At 43.2% G+C, this 16,400-nt stretch overlaps 1 protein-coding gene across 1 annotated transcript; it reads right to left on the minus strand.

The window, feature by feature from the left end:
• Positions 1–13,476: 13,476 nt before the first annotated feature.
• On the minus strand, positions 13,477–15,293 carry LOC123163769 (3-ketoacyl-CoA synthase 5-like). Its single transcript, XM_044581156.1, has one exon. The coding sequence runs from the start codon at positions 15,237–15,239 to the stop codon at positions 13,803–13,805; it is 1,437 nt and encodes a 478-aa protein (XP_044437091.1). The 5' UTR covers positions 15,240–15,293; the 3' UTR covers positions 13,477–13,802.
• Between the last annotated feature and the right edge of the window lie 1,107 nt (positions 15,294–16,400).

The raw sequence follows: 16,400 nt of genomic DNA on the forward strand, positions 1-16,400 counted from the left end.
AAATGAACTCTGAAAAGGTTGAAAATTGGCATGGTATCATCATTTCACCCACATAGCATGTGCTAAAATGTTGAGAGGGTTACGGGAAAAACTGGATGCACTTCGTGGACAAAATGGACAATCTCTTTCGAAGTATCAGGGTTTCGGACGAAAACTCATCTGTTACAAAGGGATTTCATTTTCTTGAACATATTTCAACTCTAGAATTTTTGTGTGTTCAAAATGCACCATTCAAAACCACATCATCAATTTTCAACTCTTTATGACTTCATTTTTTATTTTTCATGCATTTACTGATTTTTTTGACCTAAATGGCCCTGAAATTGAAAAACAATACAAATGAACTCTGAAAAGGTTGAAAGTTGGCATGGTATCATCATTTCAGCCACATAGCATGTGCTAAAAAGTTGAGAGGGTTACGGGAAAAACTGGATGCACTTCGTGTAGAAAATTGAAAATCTCTTCCGAAGTATCAGGGTTTTGGACGAAAACTCATCTGTTACAAAAGGGATTTCGTTTTCTTGAACTTATTTGAACTCCAGAAGTTTTGTGTGTTCAAAATGCACCATTCAAAGCGACATCATCAATTTTCAACCCTTTATGACTTCATTTGTTATTTTTCATGCATTTACTGATTTTTTAGCTAAATGACCCTGAAATTGAGAAGCACTACAAATGAACTCTGAAAAGGTTGAAAATTGGCATGGTATCATCATTTCACCCACATAGCATGTGCTAAAAAGTTGAGAGGGTTACGGGAAAAACTGGATACACTTCGTGTACAAAATGGACAATCTCTTTCGAAGTATCAGGGTTTCGGACGAAAACTCATCTGTTACAAAGGGATTTCATTTTCTTGAACATATTTGAACTCTAGACTTTTTGTGTCTTCAAAATGCACCATTCAAAACCACATCATCAATTTTCAACTCTTTATGACTTCATTTTTTATTTTTCATGCATTTACTGATTTTTTGACCTAAATGACCCCGAAATTGAAAAACAATACAAATGAACTCTGAAAAGGTTGAAAGTTGGCATGGTATCATCATTTCACGCACATAGCATGTGCTAAAAAGTTGAGAGGGTTACAGAAAAAACTGGATGCACCCCGTGTACAAAATGGACAATCTCTTCCGGAGTATCAGGGTTTTGGACGAAAACTCATCTGTTACAAAAGGGATTTCATTTTCTTGAACTTATTTGAACTCCAGACTTTTTGTGTGTTCAAAATGCACCATTCAAAGCCACATCATCAATTTTGAACCCTTTATGACTTCATTTGTTATTTTTCATGCATTTAGTGATTTTTTAGCTAAATGACCCTGAAATTGAAAAGCACTACAAATGAACTTTGAAAAGGTTGAAAGTTGGCATGGTATCATCATTTCACCCACATAGTATGTGCTAAAAGGTTGAGAGGGTTACGGGAAAAACTGGATGCACTTCGTGAAGAAAATGGAAAATCACTTTCGGAGTATCAGGGTTTCGGACGAAAATTCATCTGTTACAAAGGGATTTCATTTTCTTGAACTTATTTGAACTCCAGAATTTTTGAGTGTTCAAAATGCACCATTCAAAGCCACATCATCAATTTTCAACCCTTTATGACTTCATTTGTTATTTTTCATGCATTTACTGATTTTTTAGCTAAATGACCCTAAAATTGCGAAGCACTACAAATGAACTCTGAAAAGGTTGAAAATTGGCATGGTATCATCATTTCACCCACATAGCATGTGCTAAAATTTTGAGAGGGTTACGGGAAAAACTGGATGCACTTCGTGTACAAAATGGACAATCTCTTTCGAAGTATCAAGGTTTCGGACGAAAACTCATCTGTTACAAAGGGATTTCATTTTCTTGAACATATTTGAACTCTAGACTTTTTGTGTGTTCAAAATGCACCATTCAAAACAACATCATCAATTTTCACCTCTTTATGACTTCATTTTTTATTTTTCATGCATTTACTGATTTTTTTGACCTAAATGACCCTGAAATTGAATACAAATGAACTTTGAAAAGGTTGAAAGTTGGCATGGTATCATCATTTCACCCACATAGCATGTGCTAAAAATTTGAGAGGGTTACGGGAAAAACTGGATGCACTTCGTGTAGAAAATGGACAAACTCTTCCGGAGTATCAGGGTTTTGGACGAAAACTCATGTGTTACAAAAGGGATTTCATTTTCTTGAACTTATTTGAACTCCAGAATTTTTGTGTGTTCAAAATGCACCATTCAAAGCGAGATCATCAATTGTCAACCCTTTATGACTTCATTTGTTATTTTTCATGCATTTACTGATTTTTTAGCTAAATGACCCTGAAATTGAGAACCACTACAAATGAACTCTGAAAAGGTTGAAAATTGGCATGGTATCATCATTTCACCCACATAGCATGTGCTAAAATTTTGAGAGGGTTACGGGAAAACTGGATGCACTTCGTGTACAAAATGGACAGTCTCTTTCGAAGTATCAGGGTTTCGGACGAAAACTCATCTGTTACAAAGGGATTTCATTTTCTTGAACATATTTGAACTCTAGACTTTTTGTGTGTTCAAAATGCACCATTCAAAACAACATCATCAATTTTCAACTCTTTATGACTTCATTTTTTATTTTTCATGCATTTACTGATTTTTTTGACCTAAATGACCCTGAAATTGAATACAAATGAACTCTGAAAAGGTTGAAAGTTGGCATGGTATCATCATTTCACCCACATAGCATGTGCTAAAATTTTGAGAGGGTTACGGGAAAAACTGGATGCACTTCGTGTAGAAAATGGACAAACTCTTCCGGAGTATCAGGGTTTTGGACGAAAACTCATGTGTTACAAAAGGTATTTCATTTTCTTGAACTTATTTGAAGTCCAGAATTTTTGTGTGTTTAAAATGCACCATTCAAAGCGACATCATCAATTGTCAACCCTTTATGACTTCATTTGTTATTTTTCATGCGTTTACTGATTTTTTAGCGAAATCACCCTGAAATTGAGAAGCACTACAAATGAATTCTGAAAAGGTTGAAAATTGGCATGGTATCATCATTTCACCCACATAGCATGTGCTAAAAAGTTGAGAGGGTTACGGGAAAAACTGGATGCACTTCGTGTACAAAATGGACAATCTCTTTCGAAGTATCAGGGTTTCGGACGAAAACTCATCTGTTACAAAGGGATTTCATTTTCTTGAACATATTTGAACTCTAGAATTTTTGTGTGTTCAAAATGCACCATTCAAAACCACATCATCAATTTTCAACTCTTTATGACTTCATTTTTTATTTTTCATGCATTTAATGATTTTTTGACCTAAATGACCCTGAAATTGAATACAAATGAACTCTGAAAAGGATTAAAGTTGGCATGGTATCATCATTTCACCCACATAGCATGTGCTAAAAAGTTGAGAGGGTTACGGGAAAAACTGGATGCACTTCGTGTAGAAAATGGACAATCTCTTCCGGAGTATCAGGGTTTTGGACGAAAACTCATCTGTTACAAAAGGGATTTCATTTTCTTGAACTTATTTGAACTCCAGAATTTTTGTGTGTTCAAAATGCACCATTCAAAGCGACATCATCAATTGTCAACCCTTTATGACTTCATTTGTTATTTTTCATGCATTTACTGATTTTTTAGCTAAATCACCCTGAAATTGAGAAGCACTACAAATGAACTTTGAAAAGGTTGAAAATTGGCATGGTATCATCATTTCACCCACATAGCATGTGCTAAAAAGTTGAGAGGGTTACGGGAAAAATTGGATGCACTTCGTGTACAAAATGGACAATCTCTTTCGAAGTATCAGGGTTTCGGACGAAAACTCATCTGTTACAAAGGGATTTCATTTTCTTGAACGTATTTGAACTCTAAACTTTTTGTGTGTTCAAAATGCACCATTCAAAACCACATCATCAATTTTCAACTCTTTATGACTTTATTTTTTATTTTTCATGCATTTACTGATTTATTTGACCTAAATGACCCTGAAATTGAAAAACAATACAAATGAACTCTGAAAAGGTTGAAAGTTGGCATGGTATCATCATTTCACGCACATAGCATGTGCTAAAAAGTTGAGAGGGTTATAGGAAAAACTGGATGCACTTCGTGTACAAAATGGACAATCTCTTCCGGAGTATCAGGGTTTTGGACGAAAACTCATCTGTTACAAAAGGGATTTCATTTTCTTGAACTTATTTGAACTCCAGACTTTTTGTGTGTTCAAAATGCACCATTCAAAGCCACATCATCAATTTTGAACCCTTTATGACTTCATTTGTTATTTTTCATGCATTTATTGATTTTTTTTAGCTAAATGACCCTGAAATTTAAAAGCACTACAAATGAACTCTCAAAAGGTTGAAAGTTGGCATGGTATCATCATTTCACCCAGATATCATGTGCTAATAATTTGAGAGGGTTACGGGAAAAACTGGATGCACTTCGTGTACAAAATGGACAATCTCTTTCGAAGTATCAGGGTTTCGGACGAAAACTCATTTGTTACAATGGGACTTCATTTTCTTGAACTTATTTGAAATCCAGACTTTTTGTGTGTTCAAAATGCACCATTCAAAGCCACATCATCAATTTTCAACCCTTTCTTACTTCATTTGTTATTTTTCATGCAGTTACTGATTTTTTGAGCTAAATGACCCTGAAATTGAAAAGCACTACAGATGAACTCTGAAAAGGTTGAAAGTTGGCATGGTATCATCATTTCACCCACATAGCATGTGCTAAAAATTTGAGAGGGTTACGGCAAAAGCTGGATGCACTGCATGCATTATATATAATTATGTGTGTCAAAAACCATTACAGATTCACATGGATAGATAAGTGACCAAATTAATAGAAGTTCATCATCACATTAAAAACAAAGTACATACATAGTTCTTATTGAACAACATATAGCTCAAAAGAGCATCTAGTTAAACCATACATTGAAACTATGTAAAACCTTTCAATGCAACAAATGCGATCATAATCACAACCGAGGTAACAATTGATCCAATGGCATAATGATACCGAGCCTCGGTATGAATGACATATTTTCTAATCTTTCTAATCTTCAACCGCATTGCATCCATCTTGATCTTGTGATTATCGACGACATCCGCAACATGCAACTCCAATATCATCTTCTCCTCCTCAATTTTTTTATTTTTTCCTTCAAGTAATTGTTTTCTTCTTCAACTAAATTTAACCTCTCGACAATAGGGTCGGTTGGAATTTCTGGTTCAACCACCTCCTACAAAAATAAGATCTATTTCACATTGGTCGGCATAATTGTCATAAACAATAAATGAACCAAATAGTTATAAAAAGATAGTATATACCACATCCGAATCATAGACAGGACAAGGGCCGACGGGGGCGGATACCAAAACCATCGCACTATATAATAACAAGCAATAATAAAAGTAAGAAAATTAGACAAGTATCTATCAAAGTAAGAATTCTTTTTTTTCCAGAAAGAAGATAAGAACAAGAGGCCCACCACGGTGGTGCCGACGACGAGATCGGCGCGGGTGATCGACGGCGGTGAAGACGGGGACGTGACGTGACGGAACGCTAAACCTATGCAAATCTCTGGGAAAATGGAGCTTGGAGGTCGAGCTTCAAGAGGAGAAAGCATAACTAGTGTGGCTCGGGCATTTCATCGAACACCTCATGTGCATAGGAGGGGAGCTAGAGCACCCAAATGCCCTCCCCTCGCCGGCAGAAAAAACAGAGCACTGTGGAGTGCTCTGCTACGCGATGGGGTATATATAGGCAACTCATTTGTCCTGGTTCCTGGCTGGAACCGGAACTAAAGCTCCCCCTTCTGTCCCGGTTCGAGCCACGAACCGGGACCAATGTACGTGGGCCAGGAGCGAGGCCCATATGTCCCGGTCCGTGCCAGGAACCGGGACCAATGGGTCCAGACAAACCGGGACCAATGCGCACGAGGCCCCGGCCGGCCCCCTGGGCTCACGAACCGGGACGTATGCCCCATGGGTCCCAGTTCGTGACTGAACCGGGACTAATGGGCTGGCCAGGCCCGAACCAAAGCCCTGTTTTCTACTAGTGACATGCGCACTCTGCACTCTGTTGGAACACTATCTTTGATCAGGCTATATTGACGTGTGCGTGAGTCATTTCCTTGCCGAAGATGGTGGCTTGAAGCTTGACTTTGGGTATGAAATCCCAAATCGTTCTAGAGTTGGACTCGACATCATTGGTGCACGTGCCGTGATTCCTTCTTAAAGAATTCGCCTAGGAGTTGCGTACTTCTCGATTTGTTTCAGTAATTTACCATATGGTTAGTGGTTGTCTATGGCAAGGCTACTAGATTTTGAATAATAAATAATTTATGGCCATGTGAATGGCCGGATGCAGATGTCGGGGTTATCCTCCCAAAAACATAGTTTATAGAAATATTCTTGCCATCCTTTTGAGTGCCACCTTTTCTTTCACCAACAATGTTTATAATTTTATATGTATGGATCTTGCTTCAATCTCTATTTTTTCATTGCTTATGTGGATCAATTGAATCTCTCAAGAGGGCGAATTGTATTCCACGAAATTAACTGCTCGGTGCCCAGAATCAGCCATGTTTCTAATGATGATTTTCAGTTTGGGGCGATCGCCGACCTGCATCGTCAACATTTCAGGTTTGTCACATTTGGGATACTTCATGTATGTTGTTTTCTCCACCTTCTTGCCTCTACAGTTTGTGTTTGCAGCATACACCGTTTTAACAGTGTTTGATCTTTTTTTTCCATTTCTTGTGAGTATTATGCAGTTTCGTGATAGAACACCATGCACTGATAATCCAGCACCTGTGTTGGCGCTTCCAGATATTTATCGAAGCTTTGACATATATTGTGACGCATCCAAAAGAGGCATAGGGTGCGTGCTCATGCAAGATGGCAAGGTCGTAGCCTATGCATCCAGACAGCTACGGCCACATGAAGGAAACTATCATACTCATGACTTGGAGTTAGCAGCAGTTGTGCATGCCTTAAAAATCTAGAGGCATTATCTCATCGGCAAGCGGTGCCAAATATTCACCGATCGCAAAAGCCTCAAGTACATATTTACTCAACCCAATTTGAATCTCGGACAAAGAAATATGGTACGCAAGTACTCCCTGTAGACGTATAGCCAGACATCTAATGCTTTCAAGTGTTACAGAATGGAGATAGTAGAATACTATTATTCATGGTAAGGTTTCTCATATCCATTCACACGAATCATATGTAAACTATGCAAAACTTGACCGGTTGCATCACCAAACATGAGTCGCCATATTCCCTAGGAAGAGTAAAGGAATAACTTTTTCATGTGATTTCATAACATAACTAAAAGAGGTTGATAATCCTCTTAGCTGCAGCTACATTATGTTATCCTCTTGGGGAGCACTGAGCAGAGACCTTCGTGGGGGAAATCAACCTGGACGCACACACATAGATCCAAAAGAATTGAAAATATAATACTCATACAACATGAATACATTGGACCATGGGTATCAGCATTGCCAATAAAAAATAGATGTGGTACTCAATCCCATCCAACCAAATTCGTAGAGATGATTCAACGTAGCAAGAGCACCTTACCTGCTCTAAGTCTGCTAATTCAGATGAAAGCTGCAATATGGGGTAACCGGGTAAGCCTAGATAACTTTAGACCGAGAACGTATAGATGTAGAAAAAACAAAGAACAACAAAATTGTAATGGTATAATGCGCAGGAATGAATCAACTACTCATATGTAGCTGTGATGTTGCAAACGTGCATGCATGAGATGCACCATACTCACTTGATGTTGAGATTATGTAGAACGGAGCATGTATGGTGCATCTAACGACTTTGACTGGATCTGGGATTCTGGGTCATGCAACCTGTTCCAGCGCAACAACGACAGTCCCACAGTCGTTCCCGAGGATTCTGCATGGAGCTAAACGTCATCATACATTAGGGATGGAGTGACGGGCGGATGGCAAAAGAGGTCGTCGAGGGTAGAAGGTGAAGTTGGGATCTAGACCATCAGAGTTGGATTCATGACCGGGGAGGGGAGAAGAGAAGACATTAGATGCCAAGACTTATGTAGTGGAGGGAGAGATAATGAGGGGTCGATGAATCATGAATGTTGTGGTGCACGCTTCCGTTTAATGTGCAGTGTGGCCGGGAGAGCATGCAGTCGTGAAGGTGGAACGGTGGATTGGTGGAAGGGGTAGTGGAGACAGTTATACAGGAAGGGAGTATATGACAAATAAGTTGGAGTTAATGCACATTTGTGATTCGGCGGAAAGGCTAGCAGTGGTGTCTGGCCGGGGGAGCGTTGGCCGTGTCGACCAAAAGGTCAGCGGCGGCTGTTGGCCACTGCGGCCGATGGGTTAGCGGCTGCGACCAGCAGTGGGATAATCCGTCGCGGCAGCAGAAGGGTGAACGACGGCTACTTGCCGGGGGAGTTTGGGTCGTCGCGCCGAAATGGTAGTGGCGGCGGCTGCCTAGGAAGCACAGATCGTATCGGCCAGAAAGTACGCCATGGTGAAGATAAACTCCAAGCAATGTTGATTGACATGAGCTATTTTCCCTCATGGGCTTGGAGCATCCAAAACGGCATTTGCTCCCACCACGAAACTAAAGCAGCTGGCTGAGCCCATTTCTGAACCAAAGCGGCCAGCTATAGAGCCCGAAACTTTCCTACGATAGCCCATGTCAAGACATTGGGTTCGTGCACGGTGCTGTCCTGGCATTGTGAATCGGGGATGTGGTGAGAGTTTAACGCGCGGGATGGTGCGAGGAAAATCAAAAGCAAAAATATAAGCGCATGGCAGGCTATGCATGCATGAGAAGAGTTAAGTGGGGAAGCATTTTCACATGCGGGGCCATTTGATTATTTGGATATGCTGCATGCTTAGATAAATAGGTTAGTGGGGTGGTTCTCTTATAGGTATATAGGATAGGTTAGTGGCAAATTTTAACATGGCCCCTCTTACCTCCTCTTTTTACATGTGAGGTAAGAAGGTAAGAGTTAATCAAGCCACTCATCAATGAGATCAACGGCTAAGATCTATTTTATACTCTTACCTCTCATGTGAAAAGAGGGGGTAAGAGGGACCATGTTAAAACTGCTCTAGGTTAGTGGGGTGGTTCTCTTAGGTATGTATAATTTTTTTCCAGAGGTAGTAGCACAATTTGATGTCCTATTTTACATCATCTATTGGAAAGATGCTCTTATATCTGTTATTCATAAATCGTATCCGCACTAAGCCTAATTCTATCAACATGCGGCTTTTCACTTCATCAAGTGTGCCATGTTAGTATCCAATAACTCTATTTTGCAACGGCATGTAAACCATATATATGCATACTCTTTGTCACACATACTGCAAGTATGAAATATTTCTTCATTAAAATAGTAGCTCTGGATTAAGATCATTTTCTTCATACATAATACATCTAAAAATAATCTTCAAATTCCCGCCGCAACACGCGGGTAATCACCTGGTTGTCCAAAAAGGTGGGGAGTGTCTTTGATGGACAATATATGATATTAATTACCTCCAACTACATACATGTGGCATCATCGATCAGAGCATCATTGGGGTGCAGTTCCATTCACACGGTTTGATACAGGACTCGTAAATTCCCTCAACAAATGAACTTATGATATGCCTTCAATGATAGTAGATAGAGTAGGAATCTTATATTGAATTAATGTCATACAACATTTTCCTTTGCGTGCTAGAGCATGCAATGCTTACTCAAATGCTCATGATATAAGAGTTTGTAGGATTGCTTGTTTTCAACATCTCTTCTCATACCATCCATGCAATACCATATAGCTAGCTAACATAAATACAAGGGAGAGAAACCAAGCTTGGAGAGGATAATTCATGTCTAGAGTCTCATCCATTGGAATGAGAGGAATCATAAACACAAGAAGGTACACGACCGTGTGCAGGCGACGTCGCTAACAGCAGCGAATATCCAATCAGCACCATATGGCCAGCAGCAGCAGCAGTCCAGGAGGTTGCGTCCAACATGCCGACAATGACTACCTCCTAGGGGCAGCCGGCGACGCGAGCACAACCGTCGCAACCATCGGTAAAGCATGGTCGAGACATTTCATGGGAGCAGGCAGTTGTACGACTAGCGCCGCTCACCGAAGGGAGTGCTTCTCCTGTACCGGCCGCTCCAGCGATCGTGGATGACCATGTTGGTCTGAAGACACAGATTGTAACTCCTTTGCAGGACTGCCGGACACTACTCTGCCGATGGATAACCACAGACCGTTGTGCCTCGTTACGTGCCTATTTTGTCCTGACTCCTGTGACATATATACTACCTGATTCAGTGCAACTTCCCCCACCGCATGATTATGCTAGCAGCCCTCCACCGAGGCATTGATGGTCGTGTCCCCTTCTCTAGCACTTGGCATGAGTGCGTCGGCGGGACTGTCGCAGCCAAAGGGCCGCTTCGAGGCCAGACCTCTACATCGACAATGGCCAAGCAAACGACCACCGAAGTGAAGGCCCCGAACTGTAGTGAACTGCTGTCTGCGACCAGATGAGGGGCTGAGGCCTTTGTAATGTGAGGAGAGATGGGGTTGGACTCAATCAGAGATGAACCTAGTGCCTTGTTCCTCTTTCCTGTCTATCTCTTCCTCTCTTTCTCTTTAAACTGATACTCCAATTCGTCTTTAGTCTGATAGTAATCGCTCCTAAATCCTATTTGATGAGTTACCATTAGGTTTGGTTCATGAAAATTGGCATCTAGAGCCTCTCGATTCCCATGCCTTCTCCTTTTCTCGTTTGGTTTGTAATAACATCTCATCTCATGCACATTTAACCAGATCATTTCGAAGGAACCCGCATTAGCTGCAGCTGGACACTTTGAGATGCTGGGCAAGAACTAGAAGTGGCGCGGAGATTCTTCGTAGGAAAAGAAATGTGCATGCTTGCGGGTAACTGGTTGGACTTTGTATGCGACTACCAAGTGCAGGCGGGCGACATCAGCATCTTGGTACCGGCAAAGGGTGGGGAAAGGTCCACATTCATGGTCCATAAAGTCCGTACAGAAGCTACTCATTGTAGGGGTGTTAAAAGGGTTCGCACAAGCCAGGATTCTCAAGTTGGTGGGGAAGTAATGGCACATACAGATGTCGTTTAGGAATGGCAAATGATGGATGCTTGTTATTGGTTAGAATCAAGCATGTCCACGGCAATGCTCTTTGTTCTGGGGACATGTACCATGGTTGTTCATATCGTTTTCAAAGATCAGCTCTTTCTGTTGGTACGACCATGCTCCATGCATGGTTGTCTTTGGGGCGTTTTGTACTCTGAAATCAAGCAATGGCTATCTCTTTGAGGGCATATCTAGCCGATTCCCTAAAATTTAGAGGAGCAAACGACCGAGTATGCTTTGGAGGAGTACTTTTGCTCCACTGAAAAATGCTCGTTTCTAACTAATCTCCTAAATTTAACGAAGTAATTTTTTGTTTGGCTCATATATTTCAAACACTTACTATGTGGTGCAGCGACGATGGTGACCATGCCAGCAACATCGGAGAGCACGTCGGACAAGCCTGTCTCAGTGGGTCACAAGGGCCGTCATCGCTGTCGGTGCTGCCGATCACCGCCGGATGGACCGCCCACAGGAACGCAACGTCCGTCCGGAGAGCCGGCTGCAGCTAATGCGGGTTATAAATTTATGTACAGGCCAGTACCAACTGTCCTAGATTTATGCTATGGTAATTTATTACGGCCATTAGATTAAAAATCCGTATTACATCATGGCCCAAAGCCCAACAGACACGAGAGTTATAAATGGCTAATTGCTGCACGATCGTCTTCACCTATACAGTTAAGTGATCGAGGCCTGAGCCCTAGAGGATTCGATCCTAATATCTCCGCCGCTCGATTCCCGCGATCAGCCAACGTTCGGAAGCGGCTACCGGCGGCGAACGTTGCGTTTCCTTCTCCAGCGTCAAAACAAGGGCAAGCCGTGATGCCGTGATGACTGCCGCTGTCCGCTGTTCACCGTTGCTGGCTCACCGTAAGCCGCCATGCCATGCTCCAAGGAACTCACCACTAGATTGATTTGAAAGGTATAGTAATTCATTATCTGCTGTTCTCAAGTGTGTAGTAATCCTTTGGTTAGTAGCAGTTGTTGTGTTTACTAGATGGTAGAAATCTAATTAATTCAGGTTTTTAGATTTTATCTATACTTCCTAGATAAAAATAGGAACAAAGAATCCTTTTTCCAAGTCACTTGCTTCAAAGCAGGAGTTCTTTAGATTAATTGTATTTACAAAGTTAAAAAGTTAAAAAAGTGTTGTAAAACATGTGTTGTTTTGTCATACACCAATTAATGTACAACTATTACAAAAGATACACCTGCTGGGATTTTATCAGTGTCTTATAATATACATAAATGGGGTGTGATGGTCCCCCCTCCCCCATGCCCAAATCCTTGCTCCGCCCTGCCTTTGATCGATAAGTCCGGCATGCTCGTCGGTCACCTTGTTGCCTGACATGATGCTGGTCAAGTACCTCTAGACCGGAGCTTAGTGTCAGCTCACCGCGTTTGGCTAAAACGGAGCTCATAATCGTGGATGTCATTGTGCCGGTAGCGGCTACTGTGAACAATGTTCTATGTACCACCCAAGAAGCAAAAGTTTGCGTCTTGTGGTTGCCAACAAACATTCGGGACATCAACACTGGCCAGCAGCTCATGGTCGTTCTCGCTAGCGATCGTGATACGCGGCACGCGTTCCCCACAACAATGGATGGTCAACCCATCGACGTTCTCCCCCTGCAAGTAGTGGTCGTCCGTGGCAGAGTATGGCGCCCGCGGGGGCTGAGTATGCTCGTGTTGATTTGATTATATACAATCTGAGTCCTAAAAGAGGAAGAAACCGCAGACGCCCGACAGTAGCAGCGACATCAACAACGAGAAGAAGCCAAGGCGGGGGTGTAGGGGAAGAAGCACGACGGACTGGCCGTGTTAGTCTACATCAACCATGAGCTAGCTGCTTAGAAGTTTTATGTTCTTTCTACGTTGTTAAAGATATATTTGGTATTTAGAGATTGTCCGGGATTAGATAGGAATTGTTTCCATCTTGTCTCTAGGAGGCGTCTTTTCTTCAAGTCTTGTACTTAATATATACTCGCCCTTGAGACTCAATAATACATCCAATGCATTACGTCAATTATCTTCTCTCTATCCTTTTACATACTTCACTTGGTGAAGCTGGAAAAATTATGCATTGTGTTCATCTCAGTAAATCTAGGAGCTCAAAGTAAGTAATACATGGGCTTAGATGGGGCAGAATAACATGCCACGGAGGAGGGGTTGCAAATGAGGCAGTTACTTGCTATTTGTTCAGTAAATGCAAACGGATGGGCGGGGGTAGGGGGGTGGGCTACCTGAACGTACCTTCGCAGTGGCACTACTTTTCACACTTGGACAGAAGACATCATGTTACAACATTAATAGAGAAGAAGTTAAGAGTTACAACATATAGGGAAGAACCCTAGGCAAATGAAAGTCTACTCTCCCGGCATTAAGGAGCTCAAATCTTTTGTCATACAATGCCATGAATAGTATAGCAAAAATACATTCTTGAAATATTATAGCATGAACAATCAAAGGATATGATTGGTCGGACTCGGTCATACTCTTGTACATGCACCATCGCTTTAGCCTGCTTATTACTCCCTCCGTAAAGAAATATAAGAACATTTAGATCATTAAAGCAGTGATCTAAACACATTTCTTTACAGAGGGAGTACTTTCTAGATCTTCACAGGGTACTGATGAATGGAATCAGCCCAAGGCGCGCCAAGAGTGGTCACGTCGCTGGGCGACCTAATGCATTCCCACACGGCACTGTTGCACTTGAAGCCAGAGCCGAAGCCGACCATCCACACGCGGTCACCCTTCCGCATCCGTCCCTTGGCCTCGATATACGCCAGCTCGTACCACAGCGAGCTGCTGGACGTGTTCCCAAACCGATGAAGCGTCATCCGCGATGGCTCAACGTTCTCATCCGACAGGCACAGGCTGGTCTGCACCGCATCGATCACCGCCCGGCCGCCGGAATGGACACAGAAGTGCTCGAAGGCCATGTGGAAATCAGGCACGTACAGCTTGATCCTCCTGCCCAGTGCCTTCCGGGCGATGAAGGATAGCGCAAAGAGCAGCTTCTCGGACGGCGGGAGGACAACGGACCCTAAAGCGGCGATGTTGGCCTTGAGTGTTTCTCCGGCAACGGGCACGAGGTCCTTGGACAGGTATATCCCCGTCTCTCCATGCTCGTCCTCCTTGAGCGACGCGCACAGGTAGGCTCTGTCCTTGGCGGCGTTGAGCGTTCGCACGATGTGCGTGAGACGGAGCCGGGACTTGGCCCTGGATGTGGACAGCAGCACCGCCGCCGCGCCCATCCGGAAGAGCGCACCTGGCAGCAGCATCGTCCGGTCTGGTCCGGTGTAGTATATAAAGGAGGTAACCTCCATGGACACCACCAGGGCGTGCGCGCCCCGCGGCGCCGCTTGCAGGAGGCTCCTCGCCACATCGAGGGAGATCACCCCAGCGCTGCACCCCATCCCGGACATGTTCACGTTCCGGATGTCTCCTCGGAGCTTGTACTTGTTCACGATGATGTCGGTGAAGCTCGGCGTCGGGGTGAAGCCGCTGCAGTTGGTGACGAGTATGTCGATCGCTGCGGGACTTATGCCCGTCTTGGCGAGCAGGTCGTCGACGGTCGCGAAGATGATCTGCTCCGCCTCGTCGCGGCTTTCGCTCAGGCAGCAGTGCGGCGGGATGTGGTGCAGCGAAGGGTGGAGGTAGGTCTGGTCGCCCAGGCCCGAGCGCTGGAGCATGCGCGTCATGAAATGGAAGGTGCCGTCGTCGATGTACGGCGACAGACGGGCGCTCTCGATGAAGGAGGCTATGGATACTCGGCAATTGGATTTAGGCCGGCAGCAGGCGTAGTCCACGAGGTACACGCTACGGGGGCGGCGCATGAGGTAGAGGGTGGCTATGGCGAACGGTAGGAAGACGGCTAGGAAGACATGGACCTGCCGCAGCCCATGGAGCCGGGAGAGCAGCTCGTCGGGGCCGAGTGGCGCGGCATTGCGGAGAAGGACGACGGCTGTGACTGGTGCCACGACGACGATGCGGAAGTTGTTCACGACCAGCTGGTAGAGGGGTTTGAGGTGCTTGCTCACCATGTTGCTGAGGTGCGCGGGCAGTGGATCCAGGACTCGTTGTTTTTAGGCGTTGGTTGGTTCATGTGTTGAGGTGACCGATCCAACTTGGGCCATTTTAAAAAGAACTCGGTCGTCCCCATGCAACTGTTTTGGGTCGTGCTATTTGCGCTGGCAGCCGACACAGCCTTTACAGCGTCATGGAGAAAATATTCTGATCCAAAAGCACTGTGGTACTCCAATTGTCATGGTCCACTTAGAAATAAATGAAGCACATGATACACTCTTTCAAAATTTTCCATCTTGTAAGAGTTTTTTTTAACAAGGTCCAACATTCAACGACTAGGAGCACTAGAGCGAACCGAAGGCGCGTCCTCGTCCTGACCCCTCCATCACCAAAGCCGGTCAAATCTTGTCGTGGTAGAATTTGTTGAAGTAGATAGATGGGAAGTCGTCGTGCTAAAACAGCTCACCAACCATCACGAATGATGAGAGCTGTTAATCGGAAGAGTCCCCTCGTAGATGAAACTCGGAATATTAGTATGGGAGCATTCACTCTAGCCTCTTAAAAACACACATGAAAAAAACCTTATATCACGATTGAACGAATTCGGTGGGATAACACTTCCAAAAAAATTTGAGGCAACATCTTTGCCGAGTTAGGTCTACATATCGCCTTTCAACATCTCTTCAAAAGTGTTGACCATATACATGTCCTCCTGTAGCAAATCTGGCTTGCAGTAAACGTACGTTTTTACATTTTCTTTTAGATACTTTTCCGTCTGTGGGGCATAGCATAGAAACCATCCAAATATAAGTTACCAGTTCTAGAAGATTCATTTATCTTGCTCGTGTTACTTTCTCTTGTACTGTCACCCCCTTGCTTAATTCTAAACCTGAATATCCCAGAATAATATACGCATTTTAAATTATGTTCCTCAAAAGGCAAGGAGTAACCACTTTCTGTGGTAGGTCAGCAGTCATTTGACTACCATAGCAGTTCATGCCAACAATTTCCCATGTCAATAAATGACTGGACCTCAATCCTTTCTATAGTGATTTAGCATGAGCTAAACATAAGCTTGTGGGCTGTACCATCTAGAGTTCCAGTCAGTTGCCCACTTTTGTGCTTTAAATCTTCTGAACTCTTTTCTAAACTGAAACAACGCCATAGCGATACAACCT

Source organism: Triticum aestivum, chromosome 1D (genome assembly GCF_018294505.1).
Source record: "Triticum aestivum cultivar Chinese Spring chromosome 1D, IWGSC CS RefSeq v2.1, whole genome shotgun sequence".
In the NCBI taxonomy this organism is placed as follows: domain Eukaryota; kingdom Viridiplantae; phylum Streptophyta; class Magnoliopsida; order Poales; family Poaceae; genus Triticum; species Triticum aestivum.